General features: G+C 38.8%; 1 protein-coding gene across 5 annotated transcripts in view; it reads right to left on the bottom strand.

Annotated features, from left to right (window-relative positions):
* UVRAG (UV radiation resistance associated) overlaps positions 1-14,558 on the bottom strand; it is a 328,758-nt gene that overhangs the window by 47,403 nt on the left and 266,797 nt on the right. The window contains exon 14 of one of the 5 annotated variants that reach the window (XM_059874961.1): positions 573-10,763. The exons of the other annotated variants lie outside the window; for them this stretch is intronic. Within the exon in view, the coding sequence (XP_059730944.1) occupies positions 10,587-10,763 (177 nt within the window). The 3' untranslated portion in view covers positions 573-10,586. Of the gene's footprint in view, positions 1-572; positions 10,764-14,558 lie in introns of those variants that run through there. 5 annotated transcript variants of the gene reach the window in all.

The raw sequence follows: 14,558 nt of genomic DNA, 5'->3' as shown, positions 1-14,558 counted from the left end.
TACTATAGAAGTAGTGGCCTAGAACGGAAGATCTTAAGTGAGGTTCCAAGTTCTGAGTGCCCCAAAGAAATAGCCAGAATACCAGATGATGTGGCTAGGTAGGAGAAGGCAATGGCAATCCACTCCAGTACTCTTGCCTGGAAAATTCCATGAATGGAGGAGCCTGGTGGACTGCAGTCCATGGGGTCACTAAGAGTCAGACAGGATTGAGCGACTTCACTTTCACTTTTCACACATTGGAGAAGGAAATGGCAACCCACTCCAGTGTTCCTGCCTGGAGAATCCCAGGGATGGGGGAGCCTGGTGGGCTGCCATCTATGGGGTCGCACAGAGTTGAACATGACTGAAGTGACTTAGCAGCAGCAGCAACAGTGGCTAGGTATGATAGTTGAACAGTTAAACTGCTCCAAAGCAAGATGATGGTTTTAAACAAGGAGGGAAAAGTAATGGTAATGAGAAATGGACAAATTACCCATCCCAACCTCCATCTTCATCACCTTCTGCTCCTGTGGAGTGTCAGAAAACAAGTCTCCAATGGAAGGGGCTCAGATTTCAGTTAAGACAAAGAAAAGGAAAGAGTTTTAGAGCTACTGGGGGTTTGCCAGGGGTGGTAAGCCCTGTCTCAAGGTGGCTGGAGGCTCCCACGCAGGTGAAGATGTTCTTGAGGTCTGTGGAGTAGTGCCAAAGACTCCACTTGGATGGAGACTGTCCCACTGTTTTCAGCAGAACTGTGGAGAAAATCCTCCTCTCCAGTGACAGCTTCTGGAGCTCTCTCAAGCAGCTTAAATAGTTGACTAAAGGACAGGACTGTCTCAGGGGATCTGTAACCATCCTCAAGGTTCTAGTTTGTGGAATAGTTTGTTGTGGGCAAAGCGTGATGCAAAGTTTACACCTAGAAGAGCCCTCGTCAGGCACAAAATCATATGGAGTTGAGCATAACCTTAGAAGGCACTTGCTTTTACCATTTCACAAAACAGTCCCATTTTCTACAACATCTCTGATAATTATTTAGCTCTAGTATATATACCTCTAATGACTAGATTTTTAATTCACTTCAAGCTTTTCATTTCACTATTGGGCAGTTTGATCTGATAAAAAATATTATTTCTCAAGGGACCTAAAAACTCCTTTCTGATTTCTTCTGATCCATCATCAAGGTTTAATTTTACTCCTTATTCCCCTGATGGCCTTTGAAACATAAAGATAGCAATCTTCTTCTCTTGGACATAGTCTTTACTTACCGTTCTTGACTTGTTTAGAGTAACAAACAAGTTACATGACAAGTATACTTGTTTAGAGTGTGTGTATATATATATATATCTCATATATTTTTCCAAGTTTATCAATAACTTCCATTATAATTTTGATCTCTATCAGATCAAGCTGTTAAAAAGCCATATTAAATAAGCTTTACCAGAGAAGGGGGCCTTGCTTTCCCAATGGATCCTTGCTTTGTCTGTATCTCACTCAGTGCTGCAATATGTGAGAACACCAGCCTTTTAATTTTCTTGCTGAGGTGCCCCTATATCAAAACCTTCCCAGCCTCACTCCCATTGTGCTGCAGCCTTTCATGTGCTGGACAGTCCAAAACACCTGGAAGTACTTGCCAGTCTTTAAACAAGTCTCAGACTTGATTCTTTGACATAACCATGCTTTTGTCACGCTATTCTTTCAGTCTGGAAGGTCTATCCTTCCAGGAAGGTCTCCATCTCTGGCTTATCTTTTAAAAGCTTATCCTCTCTTCAGATGTAGTCTAAATGTTATACACTGAAAAGCTTACCCTGATTGAACCAGTAAGAAGAAAAATGGGTATCATTTGGTCTTCAGGTTCTTTAATATCGTATCTTATTTAAAGTTTATATACCCTCAAAATATTACAGATGCCCCTTGGTATCAGTAGGGGATTGGTTCCAAGAACCCTGAAGATACCAAAATCCAAAGATGCTCAAGTCCCTGCATGGGCCCACTGTTACCAGGGATGCCAAATCCATGGACATGGTGGGCCAACTGTACTTAATCTTTGCTTCAAAGATGAAGATACAAGTTCAGAGGGTTAAGTAACTCCTAAAGATTACACAACTGATAAAACCAATAAAACTCTAGCCTATCTGATTTAAAGTTATGAATATCAAATAATGCTCTTCCCAAGATACTATTTCTGTGAAGTGTATATTATGGAAGAACATTAGGAAGGGCAGAACCAACTTTCTAACCTACTTCATTCTCTCTTTTCCCAGTCTAATGTATGAAGTTTCTCAGAGGGTAATAATACCTCATCAATTAACTTTGAGAAGCATGATGAGTATCTCCTAGGAAAACTTGAGAAAAGTGTTGGAAATTAGTGGAAATATCTCTGAATCTCTAGGTTTTGTGACCTTCTGGATTTTAATTCTTGATCACAAAAGGAAAAATATTCATCAAAACCTGGTTGTGGCTTTGAGACATTCACTAGTTTTATTTGGATTCATTCTTCTACTGTTGGAAATAAAATCAAGCTGAATTCGGTTAAAATAAAAAATATTTTAAAGTTTGCTGGTTTCTTTTACCTTTATAAAAACTCTTCTCTACTTAAAAACTTTTGGGAACTTGTGGGTTAAGATGGCAGATTGAAACATGTACACTGACTTCTGCAACCTCCTGAAACTTCCATAAAGTGTCAGTAATGGGGTTTTCTATCTTTACGCTTCCTTTGTTTCTAATGAGAAGACAGTAATGTTTTAAATTATTATCCCCTGTATGTATTGTGCTTATATGTAAATACAGCAAAGAAAGAGCTGCAAAGATTATAACAGCAACAAAATTTTGGAAGTTGAAAAGCAGGATAGACAGATTTTTAAAAAGCTGAATTCTAAGCCAGAAGAGGGGGTTTGAGAGGCAATGTGAGCTATAATTCAGTAACAACCATAAGGCTCAGGAATTGGTGGCCCCTAAGTACTTCTTAAACTGGCAGTAAAAGTGGGGCTAAAAACAGAAAACTGAGTGATCATTTTGCAGTGTATACAAATACTGAGTCATTATGTTATGCACTGAAATTGATATAGTGTTGTACGTCACTTATACCTCAATTAAAAAAAAAAAACAGGACAATTATATTTCCAGATCCCCTCTCAATTCCATAGACTGAGGCAACAAGCACTCTTACACCTTGGCAAATAAACTAGAATTTTAGATTTTGGAGAGGGAAACATCAACACAGGTAAGGGCAAAGGCACTGTACTGCCAGCAAGGGATTAAATGAAAGTGTGCATACTAGATGCTAAGGTCTGTAGCCCTCTTCCCTCCACTCTGCTTCCAGAACACAGGCAAATACTTTACAGGTGGATACTGAAAGATCCTTGACAAGCCCAGAGGAAAGACCTAAGAAGGATGACATTCGGTATTCCCCAATGAAAAGAGCCCAGCAAGTGAACCTCAGAGTTAACAACACAAAGAGCTCCCAATGTTTTCTAGTCCTCTCCTCTTAAAAAGAAATATGCAATCAAGTATCATTAAACTTAAGAAGTGCCTCTAAGGCAAATGACAATATCAAGATCAAACTGAAAACAAAAATAAGAATAAATATTTCAAAAACCATTAATATGCTCAGATGGATAAAAGACGATACTACACACAGGATGCTATTCAGAGAAAAAAAGAGTTCTTAGCAATTTAAAATATGAAAGTGAAATATGAACAACAAAAAATAGATGGGCAAGATACAAAGTTAAGGGAATGTCTGAGGAGTTAAAATAAATGACTAAGAGATGGAAAACAGGAGAAAAGAGATAACATTAGAGGATCAGTGCGGAAGATCTATTACCTAAATACAACAGTAGTCTAGAAACAGAAAATAAAGAAGAAATCATCAATGAAATAATTCAAAGAAACTTCCCAGAACTCAATGACTTGAATTTTCAGACTAAAAGGATTCACTGAGTACCCAGCACAATGGATAAAAATAAACTCAAGGGCCCATCAGCCTGAAATTTTAAAACACTGAGGACAAGAGGTTTTCTACAGATTTCCAGAAAGGAAACAAGGCAAAGCAAAACAAAGTATATAGATCACATTAAAAAAAGGGGGGTGGGGGAGTCAAATATCTTTAGGCTAATCAAATACAAAAACCAAACATCAAAAGTAATACTGGAAGCTAAAATATAATGGAGCACTGACTTGAAAATTCTTTAAAATATATCTGTTGTTGTTAGGTCGCTAAGCTGTGTTCAGCTCTATGGAACCCCATGGATGGCAGCACGCCAGGCTTCCCTGTCCTTCACTATCTCCCAAAGGTTGCTCAAACTCCTGTTCATTGAGTCGGTGTTGCTATTTTATATACCTATGTAGGAAAAGGAGTACGTCAAGGCTGTATATTGTCACCCTGCTTATTTAACTTCTATGCAGAGTACATCATGAGAAACGGTGGGCTGCAAGAAGCACAAGCTGGAATCAAGACTGCTGGGAGAAATATCAATAACCTCAGATATGCAGATGACACCACCCTTATGGCAGAAAGTGAAGAGGAACTAGAAGCCTCTTGATGAAAGTTAAAGAGGAGAGTGAAAAAGTTGGCTTAAGGCTCAACATTCAGAAAACGAAGATCATGGCATCTGGTCCCATCACTTCATGGGAAATAGATGGGGAAACAGTGGAAACAGTGTCAGACTTTCTTTTTCTGGGCTCCAAAATCACGGCAGATGGTGACTGCAGCCATGAAATTAAAAGACGCTTACTCCTTGGAAGGAAAGTTATGACCAACCTAGATAGCATATTGAAAAGCAGAGACGTTACTTTGCCAACAAAGGTCCATCTAGTCAAGGCTATGGTTTTTCCAGTAGTCATGTATGGATGTGAGAGTTGGACTGTGAAGAAAGCTAAGCACCGACGAATTGATGCTTTTGAACTGTGGTGTTGGAGAAGACTCTTGAGAGTCCCTTGGACTGCAAGGAGATCCAACCAGTCCATTCTAAAGGAGATCAGTCCTGGGTATTCTTTGGAAGGAATGATGCTAAAGCTGAAACTCCAGTACTTTGGCCACCTCATGCGAAGAGTTGACTCATTGGAAAAGACTCTGATGCTGGGAGGGATTAGGGGCAGGAGGAGAAGGGGATGACAGAGGATGAGATGGCTGGATGGCATCACCGACTCGATGGACCTGAGTTTGAGTGAACTCTGGGAGTTGGTGATGGACAGGGAGGCCTGGCATGCTGTAATTCATGCGGTCGCAAGAGTCGGACACGACTGAGCGACTGAACTGAACTGATAGGTATATAAAAAATATATATATATATATATAATATTTCCAGCTTATTTCATACCAAATAAAAAAAGAATAAAGATATTTTCAGTTTTACAAAGTCACCAAAATTTACCTCCATACATCCTTTCTCAGGAAGCTAAAGGAAGACATTTGTCAACAAAACGAGAGTAACCTGAGAAAGAAGAAGACATGGAATCCATTCAGAAAATGAATTTCAACACAAGAGAAGTGATGGGAATCCTGAGGATTTTAGGTAAGGCAAAGAGAACGGAGCAGGTCAGACTGGAGCAGGAGAGATTTCCAAAGATTAAATTGACTGAAAATCTGACAAGCAACTGACTGACTGTACATCTGACATGTCTGAACATCTTGAGAGGAGATTTAGATAACTGGTGGAGAGTTTGGGGTAGAATTAGGTATAAGCATATTGAAAACTAATCAAAGTAAAAATAAGAGAATCATAAACTTCAAAGAAAACAAAAAAATATTAGGTAGAGAAAAAGTAATCATAGTATGCTGCTGCTAAGTCACTTCAGTCGTGTCCAACTCTGTGCGACCCCATAGACGGCAGCCCACCAGGCTCCCCCGTCCCTGGGATTCTCCTGGCAAGAACACTGGAGTGGGTTGCCATTTCCTTCTCCAATGCAGGAAAGTGAAAAGTGAAAGTGAAGTCACTCAGTCATGTCTTTGCAACCCCATCAACTGCAGCCCACCAGGCTCCTCTGTCTGTGGGATTTTCCAGGCAAGAGTACTGGAGTGGGGCGCCATTGCCTTCTCTGAATCATAGTATACTGTATGTCTTATCTATGAGGGAACTTTATATAGAACTGGTAGTTTAAATACGAACCCATATTGGTAGAATGGAATATGCCTGCAGTAAAGATGTGGTGAAAGGGAGCTAGACTATCATCCTCTACTGAAGGAATCACTGATAATCTTAAAACCCAAGAAGAAGCGATACTGTCAGGTTATTTAGTGACTTGGAGGTAAGTGTCCCCAGTTGCTCAGATGGTGAAGACTCGGATTCGATCCCTGGGTTGGGAAGATCCCCTGCAGAAGGGAATGGCAACCCACTCCAGTATTCTTGCCTGGAGAATTCCATGGACAGAGAAGCTTGGCGGGCTATAGTCCATGGGGGTCACAAAGAGTTGGACACGACTAAGAGACTAACACACATAAGACAGAATCTGTTCAAATTACTAAAGTAGTTTCCTTTAAGGTACAGGGAAAAATACTGTTTCATAATAAACCTTAAGGAACTATTTGACTCGCTAAACTAGCAGCATGTGTAACTTTTATACAACTAAAAACTGTATTAATGGGCCAGAACTCCAGGGTTGAGTTATCTGAAGACACAATCCCTTCCCTTCTCTTTTCAGAGCTTCAAATGGTATCACATCACACATCCTGGTGAGCTGGTAACAATCTGTCCTGTATTGCCATTTTAAGTGCACTAGTTGAATTACACACAAGGTCAGTAATTTACTATTGCATCTGAAATGATTAAATAAAAATGTCAGTGAAAGACAAAAGATTAGAAAATTCTGATAACACTTGGAAAACATTTGTCAGCTTTCTGTTTGACTAGAAGAGAAAAAGGTACTCAATAACCTCTAACTTATTACCAAAGGAAAATGCTCTCTCACTGTATAACTTCTCTTTAATCTCACTCCACTTCTCAAAGCCCTGCATTATTGTCCTAGACACATGCAAAGCCCAGCACATTTATAAGAAGTGAAGACACTAATTTCATTTGATACTAATGTGTACCCCGCTCTCCTTTCAAATGGCAGGCTTTTCCTTTTAGTGTTAAATTTTCATTCCTTAATTCCCAGAGGAGGGTCACTGATGCTTTCTGTCTTCCAGGCACAAACCTTTGCTCAGTCCATTTTTGGTGCTAGACACTGTGTTGGGATAAAGGGATGAGTAAATTTTGGTCTCTCATCCTTAACAGAGTTTATTAGTCTAGTAGGGAACATCTACATATACAATAAATGACAACAGACATGTAAAAATACTGATATATTTGACTGAGGCTTTGTTTTGTCTTTTGGCCAGGCTACACAGCTTGTAGGATCTTGGTCCCCCGACCAGGGATGGAACCTGGGCCCACAGCAGTGAAAGCACCCAGTCCTAACTACTGGGCTGCGAGGCAAGTTCCAAATGAGTATTTTTTTTTAAAGTTGAGCAGGGAAAGTAGAAGATGAATAATAACTCTATTCAGGAAGGTAAAGAAAGGCTTATAGTAGGAAAGACCACGGAGCTGTACAGTGGAGACCGAATGGGAATTTAGCACATGAGTGACAGGGGGAGGTATCAAGTAAAGGGGGTAAAAGGGGATTTAAAAAAAAGCAGAAGCAGAAGGTGGGCCTCACCTCAGTGAAGTAGTTCAGCTTTCCTGGCATAAAGGGCCAGTGGCAGGGGTTTTGGGGTAAGTGGCAGCAGAAGGTGAGGCTGAAAAGGGAGGAAGAAGACAGATCATGTGAAGCCTTTGGCATGCTGAAATGTTTGTTTTTGAGGGGGAAGGGTTGTGGGAAGGTAACCTCGGGAAATGATTTGAAGGTTTTAAGCAGGTGGTTGACATGGACAGATCTGCAAGGCTTGCCCCCACCCCCTGCCCTCCATACACATTGTTTTTTCATTATAAAAGTGCTTACTTGAAGACCAAGTATTTGAGCAGGGGCTCTACCGTGGAGGCAACAGAGAATCACTTAACAAAAGTCGGCCATTGGTGACCACACTAAAATGGTGTGACCAACGCCATTACTGACCTACAAACTTTAACCAACACCAAGTAATATCAGAGTTCAGAGGATAGTACTGGACTGAGCCAGGCCCACTATAGTGACCATGTACTCAATAGCATAGAAATGAATTTATTCTGTCCACTTCAAGGACTGAAAGATCAAATATAATCATGTACATAAAAAAATCTTCTGATAAAGTATCCCAATCTTTCATGTATAAACTGTATGACTTTGGGTAAAGTGTTTACATTTTCTGAGCTCCAAAATCTTCGTTTGTCAAGTGGGGACAAGGCCATCTATCTCATAGAGTGCTTGTCTGACATACAATATTTGTAATAGTATCTGAGTCATTTACATGGGCTTAAGAAATGTCATTGGTCAGTTACACAGTCGGTAAGTATTCACTGAGGACATGAAGCGTACAGCACCCTGACTAGTCAGAATCCCCAGGAAACATAAGCAAAATTGGAGCAAAAATTTAAAACCACCACCAAACTGTTCACGATCAAGTCAACTTGAGAACACAGCAACCAGTATCTATTAAGTTTAAAGATTTCTCCAGAATCTCATGCAGGAATTAACCAAGAATAAGTTGGACTTTCTCACTGGCATTCCTATATACCCACACACATGCACAAGCATGTGTGCGTGTGTGTGCAGAAACATTAGGACTCACTAAGGAAAAATAAATCTCTCACACTTGAAAATTAAGGAACTGCACAGGCAGCAAATCTCTGGGTGAAGGTGATGCAGTGGGTTATACAAGCCAATAATTTATGTTAGGGCTTCACAAAATGTTAGACACCAGGAAAGGAACCAAAATAAGTCAAATTACATCAATAAAAAGGTATGACTAGCTGTGCTGCCTGGGTTATATGCTCTATCTTGCTATAAACAGAAATGGCTAGAATTTGGATGACTGACTAAACAGAGCAATAATAAAAACAAAGCACGTTGTAATAGCTGCCGCTAGATCCACAACCTTGGGGATCAATGAAATAATGCCTGTTGCCTTATATACACAATCTTGTGGGTTTTGTGTTTTGGGGAAAAGTAAGTTCAGATCATTTCTAAACCAGCAATTTGTCTGCCGAGGTTTTGCTAAGTCTGTTATGGTTACGATAAAATATGATCTTTCATATTAAATCACTTATGACCTTGGCAAAATATTACTTTATATTAACCGACTCTTGGGACACTTTAATTTTATGAAACATGCACTTTAGTTTTTAAAAGCATGAAGGCAAAACTAGATATTCTTAGTCTACTACATCATGTTAACACATCGTCAAAGACCTGGGAATACATAGAAAAAAAACACACTAAATCTCCATCTAATTAGTTTCAATATGAAAGTGTGTGTATGTGTGTGAATATGAAAGGATGCCTGCAACTAAAAACAATATGCAGCTAATATTTTAAATCCTTAAACATACAAGGAAAAGGTCTGATTGACTTCCTGGATTCATGTCTCGGTGCCCAACATCATCCCATGGAAGAAGGTTACCAAAGTGAAAGGTTGTGGGAAAACTCAACACCCACTTTAGGGCAGAGGTCAGCAGCTTTACAGATGTGTGATGACAAATATTTCTGGTATACATGGTGAAATGAACCAAAGAAAGATTATAACTCATGCATTTAGATATGGCATCCACAGTTCAAAAATGTGTCTAATATTGTTCCAGTAACAGGCTCAAATCTTAAATTGCAAATTTGTAACTAGGAGATCAAGTCACCTCTGCATTACTGAGGGAACAGGACTTGGAGTTCCCTGGAACTGTGAGGGAAGGCAGATTTTGGTGGAGCATCACAACTTGGGGGCTCGCAAGGCTGTAACAGAGCAGAGTGAGAACACTGGACAGTAGTAGGCACACGGTATCTCGAGGGGGCGGAAGCTCGATGAGTATTTGCTGGTAAGAGTTAGGCAAGGGGCCTAGAAATGTGACAGTGACAAACCTGCCTACTTTGATATTTGATCACAGGCCCTGAAGCTGACAAATGCTAACAGTGCTACTGGCTTTCACTGACATAAGTAACATGAGTTACCAGGGCCCAGCTTCCAGTGAGTTCCTCTTTAGCAGACAAGCAGAAATAGGTATAATGAAGTTGTATATACGGTGAAAAAGAAAATCTGATTTTTAAAAGGATATTACATTTTGGTTATATTTGACTAAAGTCCAACACTATTCAAAGTGCCAATACGCAATAAATAAGGGGCTTGTGGTGGAATTTAACTAAACACACTGCTTCCTTACTTGTCTTGATATGAAAAAAAATTTGCATTTGAACTAAGTAGTGTGTTTATTGACATCATTGACTTACATCTGGTATAAGCTCCTTATTTTGCTGCTAGTAACATACTGGTCTGTAGAACACACCTTGAGTAGTACTAATATAGACAACATCAGCACATTTGCTACTCTAACGATGTTCTTCTATGGAAAGTAAGTTAGAAAACCATCACATTCTAGACAGCAGAAAAAGAACTAATATTTATTAAGTATTATCATGTCCCAAGGTTTTAAAATACATTATTTAACCTTATTTAACCTTTACAATAACACTGTATTGGCAGTATTACATTCTGAACTGAGGTGTTAAACTTATTTGAAGTCATGTAAGTCATAAAATGCGTCCCTTAGATCTTCTGCAGCAGGGAATACATATGAAGGCTGATGGCTCCAGCTACTGCACCTCTGGATCCTCGATGCATTCATGCCAAACTTCATACAGGCTGCTCCAAGCCAATGACATGCACAGCAATGTTGCTGAGGTAGGCCCTATAGGGTAAAACATGGGACTCTTCCAGTGAGCAGCTTTGGCTTGAGTATTTCACATCAACTTAGACCTGAGTTGTAGTCCAAGAGTTTTCCAACTCAGTTCTCCTTCCTTCCTTCCTTCTTCTACAAGTATCATATCTGTACTGCAGTCTGAAGGCTCTTCTCACCTTCCTCTGCTCCTTCTTTCAATAAATCATTTGTCCCTCTAATTCCCTCTTGAAGTCTGCTTCTTATTAAACCCAAACTAATGCAGCACCAGTAAACGTGGGCACTAGTACTGAACCATGTGATTATTTGGGGGAAAGAGAATGTTAGTACAGATTTAAATATAATGCGTCTAAGATATTGTGTTTTACTCACCATAGAGGAAGTCTGATGTAAGGAGCAAATTAAAAAGGCTGCACTACCTAACCTTCTCTTTCTGCACCTGGGGTAACAGACTAAGAGTGAGGACCAAAGGCAGACGGTAATAACGCCGTCGGTAGTGAGACGAACAGGAGTGTGTGTGCTAACGGATCTGCCAAACTGCTACTTCTTGGCGTTATTCATTTCATGTTACCAGCTTTGAAATAACAGTAATAGCAAAAACTCAAAGCAAAACAAAAAGGTACCAGCTGCTGCTGTAGGCCTTGAAGGCAGTAGTTTATGGATTTCTCAAATGGAAAGTCATATTAGCAACTTTGCCAAATGTCTCAAATGCAAGTGCTAATGAATGGAAATGAAGAGAGATTTATGGAGTATCTATTTTGGTTAAGGGAATTCACCAGAATAGTTAGATTTTATACACATGTGGACTGTTTTTCATACAGGGCATCTACTTTTATACCCACCAGAGCCTAGAACAGTACATTCAATTAGTACTTTATGACTGGCATATTCAAAAGGGACATATACTCTTGAGTTTCAAATTAAAATTAGAAAACCAAGATAACTTAAAGATAAATTATAGGGAAACTAAGATAATATACTTTATTTAGAAGAGGCGATTATATAAAAGATATTAACTTACTTTAAAAATAAACGGTATCATGTATATTTTAATGGCTATGTTTTAGAGATAGAGAATAAAAATGTCAACATAATAATGGATGACTTTGCTTTTCATATCTTCCACATCTTGCCAAAGTAAAAGATCGTAGACCATTACTAAAAGCTTTGCATTCTCTTGTACTTTTAAATTCAGATATTAATAACTCCATTATAGAAATAAATAAAAAAGCACTGATGGAAGATGTGAAGTGCATTAGTGTTCATGTTATCTCTCTCAGGATAAATTTAATGGGTACCTTAATAAGGAGATATAAACTAATGTCACTGATTAGGAAATACATGCACTCACATCCTTTAGTAGCCTCCAATGGGCTTGATGGTGACGTCTGAGTGGAATTACTATAAAGCAGATGATGAATTAGTGTTGGGGCAAAGGGATACATAAATGTGCCTCAGAGATGAAACAATTATATTCTATATCGTAAGTTAAAGGTCAACTCCAAAGACAGTATAGTCAGTCCTAAAAAGGGCTAACCAATTTGGCTAAGCCCACTGCTCAGAACTTGCTGCAGCTAAGATGTTTTGATAGCTGGGCCACAGGTTTCCTTGGCTATAATAACCTGAAAGTAACATTTATGTATTTTAAGTCTTTTTTAATCTCTTAAATACCATGAAGTGATGTTTATCAGAATTTTTTTAAAGACATGGGCACATTCCACATAGATGATTTCACTCTCAGGGGACTTTGTCATTATGAAGCCTTATTAAAAGAAGGTGAAGGTTCACAAGCCTTTAGGAAGAACCTTAAGTGACATTACAAATTAAATCTAAAACAACTTTTTTTCTGAGCGGGGGAGGCTTAGCTAGACAAAGTAATTTCGTTTTCATGAGAGTTAGTTTAGTTGTCACAGCCCAGCAAACTCTGGATAAAGTGACCATCACAACTAGTATATAAAAAATGTAGACATTGTTTCTCTCTTTCTCTTCTAATTAGGTTCAATTTTAACGCTGAGTGCAGGGGCTTGACCTACAAGTGGTAAATGCCAAAACATCCACAAACTCATTTACTACTAGACACTTGGAAATCTTTCATACTTTAGGGCACAAAGAAACGATATCTTAAAAAAGAAAAAAAAACCAGATATCTATCCCAAACTCAGTCTATTCATTTGTTCAGAGCTTATTTTCATATTACATATTTTTAAATGTTCACAAAAGTTGTTTTCAATTTATCTTACCGCAAGATGGAGAAGGAAAAAAAAGGTCAAAACTAGTCCACGCAGATTTCTTTCAGTAATTTATTTAAAATCTATTAAGTGATTTCTTTAAAATTCCTCCTCTACCAAGGAGTTATTTAATTACTCTAAGCCTCAGTTTCCTCATTTGTAAAATAAGGATAATAATAAAAGCCATTATTGTAAAAATTAGAAAGAAGAAAAAGTGCTTTGCATATAGGTAAAATTAATAAAAGCAGACATTCTTATTCTTGAAGCTAAGACAAATGAATTTCCAAGTGCTCTATTTCAAAATTCTTTTTCCTCTGGTTTATGACAATGACTATCCAGTCCTTTGCATTTGTAAATATGTCTCAAAGACTCTAAGAATGGTGTCATATATATTTTATTCCAGCAGTGCCACATGGCTTGCAGGACCTTAGTTCCCTGACCAGAGATTGAACTCAGGGCCTGGAAGTGAAAGTGCTGAGTCCTAACCACTGGACTGTCAGGAAATTCCCACATATATACTTTTTTAATTGCTGTTTTCCTATAACTGTTTACATGTGAGGATACAACATACAAAGCAAAATGCTTTGTTTAAAGGATCATTAAAAGCAAACCCCACATGTATACCTGTGGCGGATTCATTTTGATATTTGGCAAAACTAATACAATTATGTAAAGTTTAAAAATAAAATAAAATTAGAAAAAAATAAAATAAAAAAAAATAAAAGCAAACCCCGGTATAACCACTACTTAGTCAAGAAACGGGATGCTGGAGCCTTACCAGCTCCCTGTGACCCCTTTCTCATTACAGCCCCTCTGTCTCTCAGAGCTTGTCATTTTCCATGCTTTTATATAGTTTTCATCCCTAACAATACAGTCTAATCTTGCCCATTTTTGAACTATACATAAATAGAGTAACTTTCTGGAGATTCTCTTTTGTTTTGCTTCTTCTACTCAACATTTAGTTCAGATCAGTTCAGTCATTCAGTTGTGTTCGACACTTTGTGACCCCAAAGACTGCAGCACATCAGGCCTCTCTGTCCATTGCCAACTCCCAGAGTTTACTCAAAACTCATGTCCATAGACTCGGTGATGTGATCCAACCATCTCATCCTCTGTCGCCCCCTTCTCCTCCCGCCTTCACCTTTCCCAGCATCAGGGTCTTTTCAAATGAGTCAGTTCTTTACAAGAGGTGGCCAAAGTATTGGAGTTTCAGCTTCAGCATCAGTCCTTCCAATGAATATTCAGGACCGATTTTCTTTAGGATGGACTGATTGGATCTCCTTGCAGTCCAAGGGACTCTCAAGAGTCTTCTCCAACACCACAGTTCAAAAGCATCAATTCTTTGGTGCTGAGCTTTCTTTAGAGTCCAACTCTCACATCCATACATGTCTACTGGAAAAACCATAGCCTTGACTAGATGGACTTGTGTTGGCAAAGTAATGTTTCTGCTTTTTAATATGCTGTCTAGGTTGGTCATAGTTTTTCTTCCAAGGAGTAAGCATCTTTTAATTTCATGGCTGCAGTCACTATCTGCAGTGATTTTGGAGCCCAGAAAAATAAAATCTGACACTGTTTCCCC

This window comes from Bos taurus, chromosome 15 (assembly GCF_002263795.3).
Source record: "Bos taurus isolate L1 Dominette 01449 registration number 42190680 breed Hereford chromosome 15, ARS-UCD2.0, whole genome shotgun sequence".
In the NCBI taxonomy this organism is placed as follows: domain Eukaryota; kingdom Metazoa; phylum Chordata; class Mammalia; order Artiodactyla; family Bovidae; genus Bos; species Bos taurus.
This window is presented reverse-complemented; position numbering and strand designations above follow the sequence as displayed.